Source organism: Enhydra lutris, unplaced genomic scaffold (genome assembly GCF_002288905.1).
Source record: "Enhydra lutris kenyoni isolate GAN:26980312 unplaced genomic scaffold, ASM228890v2 scaffoldscaffold7, whole genome shotgun sequence".
Lineage (NCBI taxonomy): Eukaryota > Metazoa > Chordata > Mammalia > Carnivora > Mustelidae > Enhydra > Enhydra lutris.
This window is the reverse complement of record NW_019154091.1, coordinates 37,101,842-37,118,147: the sequence shown is the minus strand read 5'-3', so window position 1 is coordinate 37,118,147 and position 16,306 is coordinate 37,101,842. Positions and strand designations below refer to the sequence as shown.

Here is a 16,306-nt window from a genome sequence, read left to right as displayed (position 1 = left end):
TTGGATTTGTAGGTGTTTGCAATCTTTAGATAAGCTATCTAGCTGATCTCCCGCTAGCTGAAGTAGTCTCAGCCTGCTACTTCTCCGCCATCTTGACTCCTCCCGCAGTCCTACTTTTTTATTTTAGTTTTTGTTGCCTATGCTTTTGGTGACTTATCCACAAAATCATTGCCTCTACCAACATCCAATATCCTTATCCTTCGGCCTCTACTAGTGATTTTATATTTTTATATGTTTTTATGTTACTTATTTTTGTCTTTTTTTCAGCTTTAAGAACTCACTTTAATGGGCACTTGGGTGGCTCAGTGGGTTAAGCCTCTTACTCAGCTCAGGTCATGATCTCAGGATCCTGGGATCCAGTCCTGCATTGGGCTCCTTGCTAGGTGGGGAGCGTGCTTCCCCCTCCCCCTCTGCCCGCCTCTCTGCCTCCTTGTGGTTTCTCTCTCTGTCAAATAAATAAATAAAATCTTTACCAAAAAAAAAAAAAAAAAAAAAAAAGAATTCACTTTAACATTTCCATAGGGCAGGTCTAATAGTTAACATTTCTTCTGACACATGGCATTAACCAACCATCACTAGGATCTTGCTTCTCCTCTCCTCTGACTGCCATCTTGGGTGAGAGTTAAAACGTTGACATGCTATCCTCAGAGATGCTGGAAAAGTCTTTATCTCTTCTTCAATTCTGAATGACAGCTTTGTTGAGTGAGGTATTCTTGGTTGACAGGTCATTTTCCCATTGATCACATTAAACATATCATCCCACTCTCTCCTGTGTCATCCATGGGAAGAAGTTCTTGCTGAGAGGATCCTTTATGGTGTCTAGTTTGGCATGCTGACCTCAGAGCTCTCAAAGCATTATTGGAGCTATCATCCAGGATCAGGTACCAATGGAAACACCATAGCAACTGCGTGTTGGTGCACAGGTGCACTTGCTGTGGCTGTGGCACTCGGGTCTGGGGTGCAGACATGTGCACATATTCCCTGGAAACTGTATTTGGGTCTCAGGGGCTCACCATGTGACTCTGGCTGGCTGGAGGGAAGAATGTAGCAGTGACATGGGCTCTTGGATGACAAGATTCATTTGAGACGTGAGGCTGTGGGGCAGGGTGTGGTAGCAGCATAGTCTGAGGACAATAAGTCGAAGTTTCAATTCTGTCCCAAGTAGCAGTCACAAGATAGCAGCAGCATGAACCAGTGGTGGTTTTTTCAAATCATGTGTTAGGACCCAAGGAGCTGAGCATAGAGCTCTAGCAGTCTAACCCCCAATAACAGTTCAAAGCTATGACCTGGGAGCTGAAAATTTGTCTTGGGATGCAGCAGTACAGTACCCCCAATGAGTACTCAGGACCCTGTCAAGGAACCTACAAAATGGGGCTCAAGTGAGAGCTTGGCCCTAGCAATGACGGGTCAGAGCCTTGAGCTTCCATAGGTGGAGGAAAAGGTCCAAGCAGCAGCAACCTGGTGTTAGCAATGGCAGCTCAGAGTCCAGGCCTGGGATGGGGTTGCGGTTCAGAGCAGGAGAAGCACCATTTACAGTAAGACCCAGAGCCATAACATGGAACCCGATAGGTGGGGCAGAACATCATGGCATTTCATCCATGTTGTAGCATGTGACAGGATTTCCTTCCTTTCCAAGGCTGAATAATATTATATTGGTATGTGTATACTATGTTTTCTTGATCCATTCATCCGTCAGTGGACTTTTGGGCTGCTTCAATCTCTTGGCTCCTGTGAATAATGCTGTAGTCAGCATGGGTGAACAGATATCTATTTGAGATCTTGCTTTCAATTCTTTTATATATTTCCTATATGTGGAGTTACTCATTCATATGGCAATTCTAGTTTCAATTTTTTGAAGAAGCACCATACTGTTTTTCATATTTTCATAATAGCTCACCAATATATATTCCCAACAATAGTGTATTGGTAAGACCAACACTTTTTTTTTTAATAGTATACATCTTAAGGAGTATGAGGAAATATCTCTTAGAGAATTTGATTTGCATCTCTCTGATAACTAGTGATATTGAGCATCCTTTCATATGTTTTTAACCATTTGTATATTTTCTTTGGAAAAATCTCCATTTAATTCCTTTGCCCATTTTTAAATTGGGTTATTTGGTTTTTGTTGTTGTTGTTACTAACTCATATGATTCCTTATATATTTTGGATATGAATCCTTTGTTTGATATAAGATTTACAAGCATTTTTTTTTTCATACTCTGTCATTTCATTCTCTTAATCATGCCCTTTGAGTCAGAGAAACATTTTAGTTTAATGTAGCCCATTTGTCTACAACAGACTTTTCCTTTGTGGTCTTTGCCTTTGGTGTCATATCAAGAAATCATTGCCAAATACAATGTTTTCCCTTTCCCCTCATATTTTCTTCAAGGAATTTTACAGTTTTATATCTTGTGTTTAGGTCTTTAACCTGGTTTGAGTTAACTTTAGTATATGGTGTAAATATTGGCCTCCAATTTCATTCTTTTATATCAGATAATCAGTTTCCCAACACCATTTGTGAAAGATACAGTCCCTTCCCTACTGAATGGTCTTGGCACACTCATCAAAAATGATTAGACCAAATACACATAGTTTGGGCACACTCATCAAAAATGATTAGACCAAATATGATTATGACCAAAAATGATTAGACCAAATACACATAGTTTTGTGTCTGGGTATATTTTTAAATTATTGTTTACATGGGGAATTTAGGGTTTCGTGTATCTTCATCTTGTTGATGTTATCCCCCTGCAATCTGAAATACTATGCCAGGCAGATAGGGATTCTGTGGTAGATGATGGGGTCTAATGCTGCTGGAGGTGGAGGATATTATCACCCATTCCCTGATCTTCACACTGATTCAGGTCCCTTCATGATCTATTCTGTTCCCTCGGGAATATTTTTTTGTCTGTGGTTTGGAAGTGTGCTTCAGCCATTTCATTATGAATTCTTTGTTGTGGATTTCTATGTGCTCTACTAGTAGTTTGCTAAGCCCCTGGTGTCCAGGACTATTTTTTAAATATTTGAGAAGTTGTTCATACATTCTGCCCTAGGATTTTTTTTTTTCTGTTGTCTTTTTTCTTTTTTTCTGCCCTGTTGTCCTCAGTTTGAATTTCGACCTATGCAGGTTTTTCTGATACTATTTGGAATGTCCTGAACATTGTTATTTTTTCTTTTTTCTTTCTCATCCTATGGGATGAATAAATTATGTTACTCCTTTGACAACCTGATCAATTTTTTTCTACTGCATCACAAATTTTCTGTATTGCCAATACAGTGAATTTTTCATTTGAGGTATGTATTTATAAACAGGACTTCTGAGCTCTAGTTGCATAGTTTTATTTCTCTGTTGATAATTCCTACTTGAACTATTGCTGCCATAATATTTTCATTTAATTATTTGAACATAGTTTTCTTTATAATTTACATAGATTTTTAAATATTACTTTAAAATACTTTTTTTTTCAAATAAATTTAACATCTTATCTCCATACAAGTTTCTATAGACCTTATTTTCCCTTAGTATGGAAGACATTTTCCAGTTCCTTTCCACTCTTTTTTTTCTTCTTGAAGATTTTATTTATCTATTTTAGAGAAAGAGAGAGTGAACACATGCAAGCAGGGAGGTGTGGAGTGCGAGGGAGAATGAATCTGAAGCAGATTGCACTGACTGTGGAGCCTGACAGGGGCTCAATCCCACAACCACAAGATCATGATTAAATAAAACCAGGAATCAGACACTTAACTGACTGAGACACCCAGGCACCCCTCCCAGTTCATTCTTTTTAAATTTTTTAGGTAGAATTTTTGATAATATAGTTTATTAAGTATGCATTCTATTTCATTTTTCTTTGATTTATTATTTTTGAAACTTGCAAAAAGTTTTACTGCAAAATTTTCTGTCTGCCTGCTGATAGGTCTGCTCAGTTTTTCCAAATTCTTATTGTTTATTTTTATTTTTGAGCCAACATTCCTAGGGCTTGCCCTTTGTAGCTTAGATGTCAAACACTAATTTTTTCCAAAGACTGTGTGCAAAGACTGCAAGTCATTAGAGCTTCCACCATCTGCCATGTGATATGTGTGCATGTGTGTGTGTGCACGTGTGTGTGTGTGTGTGTGTGTGTGAGAGAGAGAGAGAAAGAGAGAGAGAAGAGAAGGGGGGGATTGCTCATAACTTTACTAGCAGTTCTATTTTCTACTGGGTTCATCTTGGTATCCTCTTCCTATATGCTTATATATATATATTTTTTCCATCCACCAAGTGTGTGTAGAGAGTTCTTGTCAACTCTTCCATTGTACTCTCAGTAACAGAATCTTAAGTATTTATGGGGGTCACAGTGTTTGACCACAACATCTGACTAGTAAACATATGGGTTTTCTTCATTTGTACCAAAAGAAATCATCACTTTGAGCTGAAAAGTCAATGGGCTATTTCAGTCCCTTATCTACTGCTAATTGAGTCTGTGGCACCAACACCATTGCTTTCTTCAGCTTTTCCAAATTGTGGAACTACAAGCTTCTGGATCACTGAGCTACAGTGGGCAGGCAGGGAGGCAAGGGAGCAGTGCTGGACAAGAAGACTACGGATGTGCTTTTTCTTGCTTGAATCACTAGGAGTGATTTTCAATGATAGATATTTCATAAAATATTGTTAACCTTTGATCAATTTTTAGGACCCAGAAATTGTTGCCTTTGTAAGTTTGTCCTCTTCGCTCACTCCTACTATGATACTCTTATAATATGTCCAGTGTGTAACATTTATGATAGTTTGAAAGAATATCTAATGATAGAACATTATATGATAGTTTAAAAGATTCTATAAAGTAAGAAAGAGTTAAATTTATTACTACAAAATTCAAATGACTATGAGCTTTTATTTGACTTCTAATAAAATTTGCTTTCTCATAGTGTTTGTTGGATGTCTTCATTCATTCTTCATGGATTAAATTCTCCCAGAGAAGCCACTATAATTCATCTGTGTGGCCAAAAGGCTCACCTTTCTTTTCCAAAGGGTAAGTTTCTTGAGAACATTTATATTTCATGACTTAAGAGAATTGCTTTTACGAAGAAAAATAGCAATAGCAAACTCTATATATATAGTTTATATATATATATAAACTATATATAGTTTATATAGTGAACAACTATATAAATACAATTGTTGAGGTGTTTCTATAGAAAAATTATATGGGGCAGATTTAGAGATATAACTATTTGTCTAAATAAATTGTTTATTCAACAGAATATTATGTTATATATTGCTAAGATTAATACAATCTAATTCTCTGTATTTCAGGTTGTCGGTATCCTCAGAGAGTGACAAGAATTGCCAATTTTTTGATTTTGACTCAAGAAAATGTTCTTTTGACTCCTGTTTAGAAAGGAAAACATATGTTTGTAAGCACCAGGCATATTAGCCACTTAATTTTGGTATAATGCTGTCTCACCATCTTAAAAAATTATATATATCTCATTTCTTTAAAAGCCAATTATTTCCTCAGAAATATTTCTGATATTATTTTTAGAGCAATTTTAGATTGACAACAAAATTAAGAGGAAAGTACAGAGCTAGCTTACGTTCCCTGTATGCACATGTGCCTGGCTTCTCTCATTATCAGCATCACTCACTAGAATGGTTCATTTGTTACCAAGGAGGAACCTGCATCATAATCACGCAAAGCCCAAAGTGTACCTGAGGTTCCCCCTTGGTGTCATAGAACTGTTTTTCCATCTTAATTTTATTAATGTAAATAATATAAATAGTCATGGACAAATTATACATTTCTTAAGTTTTTGGTATTTGTTAAATCATAAATTACAAATTATAATATCAAATACTGTTACTATAAAGCTCTCACCAAGGTAAATAATCCCACTCGTATTTCCAAATGAGTTGATTTCTCATAGCCCTTAAAGGGACCACATATGACAACCTAGGGTGGCAATGTTATCAGTCAGAACTGAGCCAGGAGACAGAAACCAGAGGAAGATTGATATAAACAATTATTAATTATTTGTAAGGGAAAGCCTACTAAGAGGAAAGCCTGCTAAGATAAGGAAAATTATAAGATACCTTTGAGTAAAAGGAGAGTGCCCAAAGTAGTGAACACTGAGAAAAACAGATCTACTCTCTGAAGATGGGATTTAGATGTTATTGAAGACAATGCGGCCACAAACAGCTTCATGGCAGTCATTGACCCGGGACAGAACAGCTCACAGTCCACAGGCTGAACGAGGTAAGGTTGGATCTCAGGCTGTGACTGGCAGGAAGGAAGAACCCCTGTTAGGAAGCACAGAGCAGAGGGAAGGAAACTGTGACTGGGACTGGCCACAAAATTTGCTGGAGGCTGAATACCAGGACTTCCTGCATGCGTGCTGTTGGTAACGAAGCCATAGCAGCCAAACACCATGAAACCAGGAAGAAGAGCCCTTTCTGCTGTGTCTCTCTGTTGCTTTTTACCAACAGAACTCAATTTCATGTGAGCCTGCAAGGAAGAGAAGTTGATAGCACCTTGCCCCTGAAGTGCACCTTTTATAGTCGTGAAATTATGGCTGATGTAAATGACCAGTATAGATGATGGAAAAATGACACACTTAGACTTAATTTAGAACAAAATGCTATCTCAAAAATCCTAATTTTTGGGGCGCCTGGGTGGCTCAGTGGGTTAAAGCGTCTGCCTTCGGCTCGGGTCATGATCCCAGAGTCCTGGGATCGAGCCCCGCATCGGGCTCTCTGCTCCGCGGGGAGCCTGCTTCCTCCTCTCTCTCTCTGCCTGCCTCTCTGCCTACTTGTGATCTCTGTCTGTCAAATAAATAAATAAACAAAATCTTTAAAAAAAAAAATCCTAATCTTTTCCCTAGGAATGGTGTTGGGCATGAATGCACTGTGGCTTTTAATGGCTTCTGATGGACAGTTCAGGGCCAAAGGGGTGGAAGTGGGTGCCAAGATCCTAAAGTTTAAGTTTCACACCCCAGCCATGGGCAAACAGGCACTAAACTTAATTAGCTGGAAGTTGAAAGGGTGGACTTTAGTCTCTGATAGGTCTGCACCAACATTTTTGGGGCTTACAGGCCACTATCATGGATGGCTTGCTGGGACGCTGAGTTTGAAGACCTTTTCTTATAAAGGTATGAAGAGCTGGGGTAGCTTACAAGGCCTGGAACAAGTTTTAAGCCAAGGCAGACTCATCAACCTGAAGATTTAGAGGGCATATTTGAGAGCAGCAATCCAGTTATGAAAGCAGCTTACTGGTTGAAAGGCACCTGAATGGATGCTCATGGGATAGAAGATCATATCTTCAATTGTAATAAATTATTATAAGTAAAAAACAACAAATCAGAAAAAAGCAGGCACTCAAGTTTATCCTACAACAGGGTTGCTATATAAGAGCCATTCATATCTGTCCCACATCCTCAGAGAATTGAACCAACATCTGTCTTCTGAATCTGTTTTAGTGCAGCATTATTAATGATTAGGTTTGTTTTTTTGACCAAGATTGGTATTTTCCTTGGATAATAAACAGTGTTTTTTGATACATTTTCTTGTTTGTTTTTTTTCCTCACCTGGGTTGCAGATAGTTTGGAAGATAACCCTGTTTTCTTAAATTCTCCACATCCCTACTTTTGCCACTCTTCACTGCAATGCTTAGAAAAATACTTTAATGGGAAAAAATGTTAAATAAAAAAGAAAACAAGAATTAAAAATATCATGATACTTGTTGTGGGCCAGAGTTGGGTATCGACAGAATTTGGGAAAGCCTTTAGTAATCTGATAATTATTCAGAGACATTTCTACCCTAGTTCATTCACAAGAGGGAAAAAGCTTACATTTGATTATAACTTGCAAAATGAGTTAGTATTTCATATACATTATCTCTTTGAATATAGACTTGTTCTTTATATTCTCTATATTTATTCCCTAAACTCATATAGAGAAATTATACGAATATTCAAAATTAATTTCATATAATACGTAAATAACAACTGTTAACTAACTGCTAAAGTGGTGTTACAAACTGCCCAAGATTGCATTGACATTTAAAAATAATTTAAAGGTTCCCGGGGGGGGGGGGGGTCAGTTGGCTAAGTGGCTGCCTTTGTTTCAGATCATGATCCCAGGGTCCCAGGGTCAGTCCCATGGAGGGTTCTCTGCTCAGCAGGTAGGCTGCTTCTCTCTCTGCCCCTCCCCCTGCCTGTGCATGCTTCCTCTCTCTTTCATTTATAAATAAATAAAATCTTAAAAATTCTTTAAAAATAATTTAAATTTATTCCTCATTCAACCATTTATAGTTTGGCGGTGTTTCAGCTGATGTAGGCTGAGCATGTATGAACTTGACCCCAGACTACAGATTCAGTTCAGATCTTTCTTAAGCATTTTATTCTTAGAGGAGTGAGATAAAAGGTGAGAGACCTTTTATAACAGATTAGTACCTCTCAGAGGAGCAAGGAGATGTGTTAATATTTAAGTTAATATTTTAATTAACATTTTATTTTTTTTAAGATTTATTTTATTTTATTTTTATTTATTATGTTCTGTGAGACCATAGGGGAAGGGAGATATGTGGTTCTTAATGCCTGGGCCCTGAACTTGTAAGATGTCACTTTCTTACTCATATTATATTGCGAAAAGAAGTCACATGACCCAACTTGCCTTTAATTGTCTGCAAAATTACTCTTTTCAAAGCGGTCAGATGGAAGAAATATAGATCACTGAAATATACCTAATCTACTACAATAGTCACAGGAATATTTTTCTCATTATATTTTATGAGATAAGTCTGTTTGAAAAAAAAATATTGGAAAATAGAAAAAAGATTAGTTACTTTTTTACTTCCCATCTAGTTTGTGTGTGTGTGTGTCCTCTATGCCAAATATTCTCAGAAGGTAGTTTTGTTTAGTGGTAAACATCATCTTATAGATGCTTTTACCAGGGTCCCTAATCAATATAAAAATGGGAGTAACCAGTATGGGGTAAAGTTTAAGGACATCGCCAATGAAACCAGGTCATTTCAATGTACTTTCTGAATGCACAGTCTTAGCCCTGTGACTGACTTAGACTCAGGCTCCTCTCCTGGAAAATACAATGGAAATCATGTTTGATTCATAGAGTTACTTGAAGATTATTTGAAGAACACCTCTTGGCACAAAAGTATTCACTATATCTCAGTTGTTTTTAGTTAAAAACTTCATGCTTCAGTTTCATCATCTGACATGAGGACTATAATTGTAGCCACTGACTAGGGCTGATCTGAAGAATATATAACATAATCCCTAAAGATCCTTAAAATAATGTGTAACCACATTCAGTTCTTGCTATATGTCCTCTTTTCTTATTTTGTTTCCTTAATATTTAGTAAACTCTGATTTCAAGAAAACTCAAAGTCTAAAACTTTGTCTTCCTCTTTTCACCTATCCAAATCTCTATTGTTTCAATATATTGGTATAATGTGGCATCAAAAATATCATCGATTTAACCAATTCATTCATATACAACAAAGATATTGCATTTTAAACAAGATTTTCGAGAAATTCAACACATCATGTATGGACACTAAACAAAAGTAATTTTTTACTGGACATGCATTCCCATTTTGAAAATCAAGTCATGATTACTGTTCTTTTTCTCAGTGAAGAAGAACCCCTGTGTCCTTCCACAATATGTTGTTTTGGACATATTTAAAGGCTATCTTTTTTTTTTTTTTTTTGGAATTGAAGAAATTTGAAAGGTACTGTCAAGGTTTGACAAGATAACCTGTTTGATTCCTAGATTTGGGGATCCTACAGGATCCTAGGGGAAGAAGACACCAAAATGCTCTCTTCTTTCCAATGCTGGAGCATCCCATCCACACGTATGAACTTTTATTATTGAAAATGAAGAAAATAAGAGAGAAGCTGCTTAATACATCCTGATGTGGAACACCTCCCAATTTTCTCCCAAAGTACTTACTACATATCTAAACATTCATAAAAAGGTGCCTAAAGTCTTACACGTAGCCATGAGAAGCCATGGGATTTATTTGGTAGAGTGAGCTTGGGTTAGGGGAGCCACCAAAACCACTGGAGCTATTTAAATATGGAACAAAGTTAGGAGAATGTTAATGAAGAGTGAATTCAGAATAGAAAGAGTTGTGGAGAAGTCAGGGAAATGGTAATTTCCTGTGTCTAACCTTCTGAGAATATACATTAGGTGTTCAACATAATGAATGGGCTTGTTTTTCTGGATCCCAGAGTTAAACTGTACTCATTTCAGTACTAAATTCAGAGGAAGATGGTGCCTTTTTAAAATTTACTGTTATTGGAACAGACCAGAAAGTGTTTTCTTTGCAGGCACTCAATTCCAGAGAGAATGCAAAAAGTACAGAGCTGTGTCTTTCCAATCTCATGTACCAAATTTACTAATGTAAAAATTTTATTTCATGGCAATTAATGAGTGTAAACTTATAGATAAAATAAGACTTCAGCATTTAGAAAGTGTTGCTCTGCCATACGTTTTATGAGGTTCTTCCCTTAATTACAACCTGTGTTTCTTTGTGACTCCTCCTAAGGGCCAGTATCCAAAATCAAGAAAGAACTTATCAAACTTAATACCCAAAGAGCAAATAATCCAATCAAGAAATGGGCAGAGGACATGAACAGACATTTCTGCAAAGAAGACATCCAGATGGCCAACAGACACATGAAAAAGTGTTCCACATCACTCGGCATCAGGGAAATACAAATCAAAACCACAATGAGATACCACCTCACACCAGTCAGAATGGCTAAAATTAACAAGTCAGGAAATGATAAATGTTGGAGAGGATGCAGAGAAAGGGGAACCCTCCTACACTGTTGGTGGGAATGCAAGTTAGGGCCTCCACTCTGGAAAACAGCATGGAGGTTCCTCAAAAAGTTGAAAATAGAGCTACCCTATGACCAGTAATCACACTACTGGGTGTTTACCCTAAAGATACAAATATATATATATATATATTTCAGTCATCAAAAGAAATAAAATATTGCCATTTGCAATGATGTGGATGGATCTAGAGGGTATTATGTTGAGGGTAATAAGTCAATCAGAGAAAGTCAATTATCATATGACCTCCCGAGAGGAAGAGTGGGGGGGTTTGGGAGGTAGGGAAGGAAAAAATAAAACAAGATGGTATCAGGAGAGAGACAAACCATAAGAGACTCTTACTATCACAAAACAAACTAAGGGTTTCTGAGGGGGGGGATGTGGAGAGAGTGGTTGGGTTATGGGCATTGGGGAGGGTATGTGCTATGGTGAGTGCTATGAAGTGTTTAAGCCTGACGATTCACAAACATGTACCCCTATGACAAATAATACATTATATGTTAATAAAATAAATAAATAAACAGATAAGTAAATAAATAAATAAAATTAAGAAAACAACAACAAAAAAGGAAAAATGAATATGAATCTTCTGATTTCAGAAGGGTCTGTGAACATGATAGCTTATGAAAAGACCTGTTAAAATTAGAAATTTTGAGAGAGGACAGTAGAAAAATAGGCAGTTAAGATGAGGTTACAGTGCAAAAGATCCAGTTTCAAATGTATGTAAATGGTCTATGTAAAGACTCCCACAGTGAGAAGAGAAACTTTATGGTCTAAATTTCCACAGGTCTTTAAATCTGCATTTTATAATCTGATTTTTTGTGACTGTTATATTTGGGGATAACTTAGCATTAAACAGAAGTTAAAAAAAAAAATAAAAGACCGATGAATCACTAACCTCCACCTCTGGAACAAGTAATACATTATATGTTAATTAACTGAATTTAAATTTAGAAAAAATAAAGACTTGATTAAGCCTTTTCTTCCAACTGAAAGTATATTTCTAGTGATGACATTTATAGCTATACTTGGCAATTGAGATTTAAATACCTTTTCTTTTTCAAACAAACAAAAAGAAACATTTAGGGAGAAAGTAAGTGAATTGAAAGAATAATTGAAGATGAGAAAACAAGGTAGAAACTATGAAAGATTCTCAAATATGAAGGAGAGCATTTGAAGATTAGAGCATAACAATAGGAAAAATTCAGATAAGTGATAATGAAAGAGAGCACACGTGATTGTAGTCAGTATTGGTGCACCTGACTGATAGCACACACATTCAAGAAACACAATTCATCACTACCAGAAAAGATAGTTTAATGAACACCCAGCTGCATCACAGTAAATCTATTTCTAATTCCTGTCTTTCCATTTTCCTTTAAAGATTTCACAAATTATATTTTTCCCCAACAGTACACTGGAACTATTCTCTATTTTTTAAGTTCAGTAATAAACTGTCATCTTACTTGAATTAGCAGCAGTATTACACACAGTAGTTCATTAATTCCTTCTGGAAACATTTTCTTCACTTGGCACCCAGGGCAACGCATTTTCTTGTTTTTTTTTAATTCCCATCTCATCACTATTGGACATACACTTTATGTCCATAAGTTCAGCCATCATTATCCCCTTCCCTAAACTGATTATTCTAGATCCTCAGATTAGTGACACCAACATTTCACTTGGCAAAATCTAGACGCATATACATCATTCCTGTACTTTTTCTCTCTCCACTCTTCTCTTCACCAATTGTTGTATTTAAAGTCCTCCACTGTGTCAGTTTAGTTCACTAATCAGTATCATACTCACCATTCCTAACATGACAATTTTCGGTAAAATACATATTTACTTCTACAGTTTGTGACCCATAACTGCTGTTCTTATTTGTTCTTTATTCCCATTATCAAATCCATTGTCCTCTGAGCAGTTGTCTACCCAAAACATAGAAATCTGACTTTGTTAGTTCTTGCTTAAAACTCCTCAAAGGATTTTTACTACTACATGTTACTATTCAAAAAACATAGATTAGATTATGACTCTTGGGGTGCCTGAGTGGCTCAGGCATTGGGAATCTGCCTTCAGCTCAGGTCATGATCCCAGGGTCCTGGGATTGAGCCCCACATCAGGCTCCCTGCTCCATGGGAAGGCTGCTTCTCCCTCTCTCACTCTCCCTGCTTCTGTTCCCTCTCTCGCTATGTCTCTCTCTGTCAAATAAATAAATAAAAATCTTTAATAAAAAAAAAAGATTATGACTTTTCCTTCTCGCACTTGCTTCTTGTCATTCCAGACTGTTCCAGACTCTATCCTGATCTCCACCTATTCATAACCTCACCTAATAAACCGACAATAATGAACTTCATTTGATTTTCCTGATTTTACTGTCTCAGTTTTCTGTGCTGTTTTATTTGTAGGCCTATGTCCTTAGGCACTTGGGATAAGTAATATCCAAATTTTATGTCATCTACAAAATTTTAGTATCCTTTCATGTTTAGAGTTCTGAAATAAACACAAAACCTATTCAGATGCAAGATGCAGAAGTTACAAATATCATCTTATTGTTTTTTTTTGTTTTGTTTTTGTTTTTGTTTTTGTTTTTGTTTTTTAGTGAATGTGGAGATTACCACTGTGGCAGGAAATGTAAGGTTAAATGGCACACAAACAACCAATCAAAGAAAAATAAGTACGATGCTGACAGAAATTTGAAATCATCCGACTTGTAAGTCATGCTTGTGATTTATTTGAGAACAATTTTGAAAAGAGTTGTTACTTATATAGCTGTTTATTCACAAATTCTAAGTAATAGCACAGGAAAAAATTTTTTCTGTCCCATTATAGCATATAAATTGATATTAAACAAAAAAATTAAGTCTCCTAGGAGAGGATGAGAAGTTAACGTGGTGAAAATATTTGTGAATAAAATGGCATCTGAGTAGAATTGCTTATTTTTAGAATTACAGAAAGTTTTATTTGAGATGGGACCAAGAAATTATTTATCCATTAAGAGCTCAAGAAACTGTGCCAAACAACATTAGTTAGTTGCCAAGATGGCGACCTATTCTCCCTCCCTTCTCGCCAAAGCATACATTTAAGATTTTTCGAATCTCTGCCTTGTATTCACCCTATTACAATGTTCTAGTGACATTAGTGTTACATTATATGTGCTTTGCCCACTACATAATCCCTAGCTGAATGTTCTGCATAAATATTTAGTTTTTGAATAAGTATGTTTGCAGATTTCTTACTTTAAAAAAAAAAAAAAAAACAACTCCAGTACTGTCAGCATAGTGTTATATTAGTTTCAAGCGTACAATATAATGATTCATTAACTCCACCCAGCTCCCCTCTGGTAACCATCTGTTTGTTCTCTATATTGTTATCTATTTTGCTTCAATATGCCCATCCACACCCAGACTCGGATCTATTTCTCTGTCTTTATTATTTACGTTCTTGCTCTTGTAAATTTTAGAAGTGATCTTTGGACATGTTTCTTATGAATTCAAACATATTTACCAAAGAGTGAAGGCTACACAAGTTCCATTGGGTCTTAACCACAGACCTTTTACTTTCATTTCTGGGCAACTGCCCACTATATACCTCTGACCACATCCAGGTTCAATGTCACAGCTTCAAGTGAGCATCCTGCCCCAGAGGACTTTTTCTCACCACAAAGTTGCACCTTGGCCTCAACACCTCCTCCCTTTGGGGTACACAGGAAGAGCTTAATACCCCCTCAGGCCATGTAAACCTGCAAAATTGTAGCCAACTGGCCAAGAAGGCCAGTGGATGAGGTGTTGGTGGGTGGTTATTCTCATTTAACAAAAGTAATTTCTGAATAGTTTGTTGAAGTGGTGGTGGGTGTTTTTAAATGACTTGAACCCAGGCTGTTTGCATAGCTTTGTCACTTTCTTTCCCCAATAGTTTCAAGAAGTCAGATAAATATGCCCAGGTGAAGCCCATACATATATTTTTGTAGCCAAATTACCATTTCTGCATAATTTTTATTGGCTTTATTTCATGTAACAGAAAGTATATTTTCTGAAAGTTAAATCACATCCTTTTGTAATTTTATGTGTCACCAAAGCATCACTAATGTTCAGTAAATCCTCTATAGATGTTCCAACATGACAGATGCAAAATATGTGCTCAGCATCAAGGAAGAAATTAGAATATCTGTTTACATATTGTTTCTTGATACAACTAAGGTTTTTTAACTCTTCCTCTCCCTTTTAATTTTTTTTTTTTTTTTAATTCACCATCCTGACCTCACACTAGAATATGCCTCTTTAAGACTCCTTCCTTCGGGGGCACCTGGCTGACTCAGTTGGTTAAGTGTTTGCCTTTGGCTCAGGTCATGATCTCAGGGTCCTGGAATCGAGCCCCGAATCAGTCTCTCTGCTCAGCAGGGAGCCTGCTTCCACTCTCTCTGCCTGCCTCTCTGCCTACTTGTGATCTCTCCCTCTCTTTCTGTCACATAAATAAATAAATAAAATCTTTTAAAAAATAAGAAAGAAAAAAGAAAAAAAATCTGCATTCTTCACACTGTGAGATGTATAAAGTAGGATGACAGTACCACCTGCCTTCAGCTTAGTAACTTTTTGTCAACACTTTCCACAATTCCAGCACCTAATGTTTTATATATATGTGTGTGTGTATATATACATATATACACACACACATATATATAAATATGTTTTCCAGAATGGCTGTACCAGTTTGCATTTCCACCAATAGTGTAAGACTGGTCCCCTTCCTCCAGGCTCCTTTTGGGTGTGGTAGTCCTCTTTATCATTTTTTAAGGTAAAAAAAATTATGAGTAGCTAAAAACCAGAACTCTAAGACATTAGTTGATTATATTGGTATTTTGGCATAAGATTTGGTGCTAATGTTCTGAGAAATAGAAAGTAATATAATGAGCAATTTTCACAAAGAAAGTAAAGGTCCTGTTTAATAGGAGCAGAGATGGTGTGAGATACCACATATATCATAAATGAAGTCATTAACCACAAACTGATAATTGTTGAAGCTATGCATATGAGGGTTCATTATGGAACTTTTATTTTTGTATGCACTTTTTCATTATGGAACTTTTATTTTGTATGCATATATTTTTATAATTAAAAGGTCGTGAATACACATATATGTCTATATACTTGTATGCACTTGTGTGTGTGCATATACTGATATATAGGTGTATACATATGGAAGATATCTTTTTATAGTTCCAACTTATATGATATAGCATACTTGATTCCATTCAAATTTATAACAGCATGTTCACAAAATGATTATGAAGTTAACTTAATTTTCATCTTTTTTCCCCCACACAGTACTTATAACCATATTTTAGAACAATTTTTCACTTAAAATTCAGAAAGAAATTATCTAATAACACCATGTGTTTCTCAAAACTCTGGGTACCTTCTTATCACTGAATTCATCATTTAAGTCATAAAATCATGTTAA

At 36.2% G+C, this 16,306-nt stretch overlaps 1 protein-coding gene across 1 annotated transcript in view; it reads left to right on the top strand.

The window, feature by feature from the left end:
- LOC111142042 (NKG2-A/NKG2-B type II integral membrane protein-like) overlaps positions 1-5,423 on the top strand; it is a 19,713-nt gene extending 14,290 nt beyond the window's left edge. The window contains exons 5-6 of the mRNA XM_022494970.1: positions 4,915-5,018; positions 5,303-5,423. Coding sequence (XP_022350678.1) covers positions 4,915-5,018; positions 5,303-5,423 — 225 coding nt within the window. The remainder of the gene's footprint in view (positions 1-4,914; positions 5,019-5,302) is intronic.
- The last annotated feature ends 10,883 nt before the right edge of the window (positions 5,424-16,306 follow it).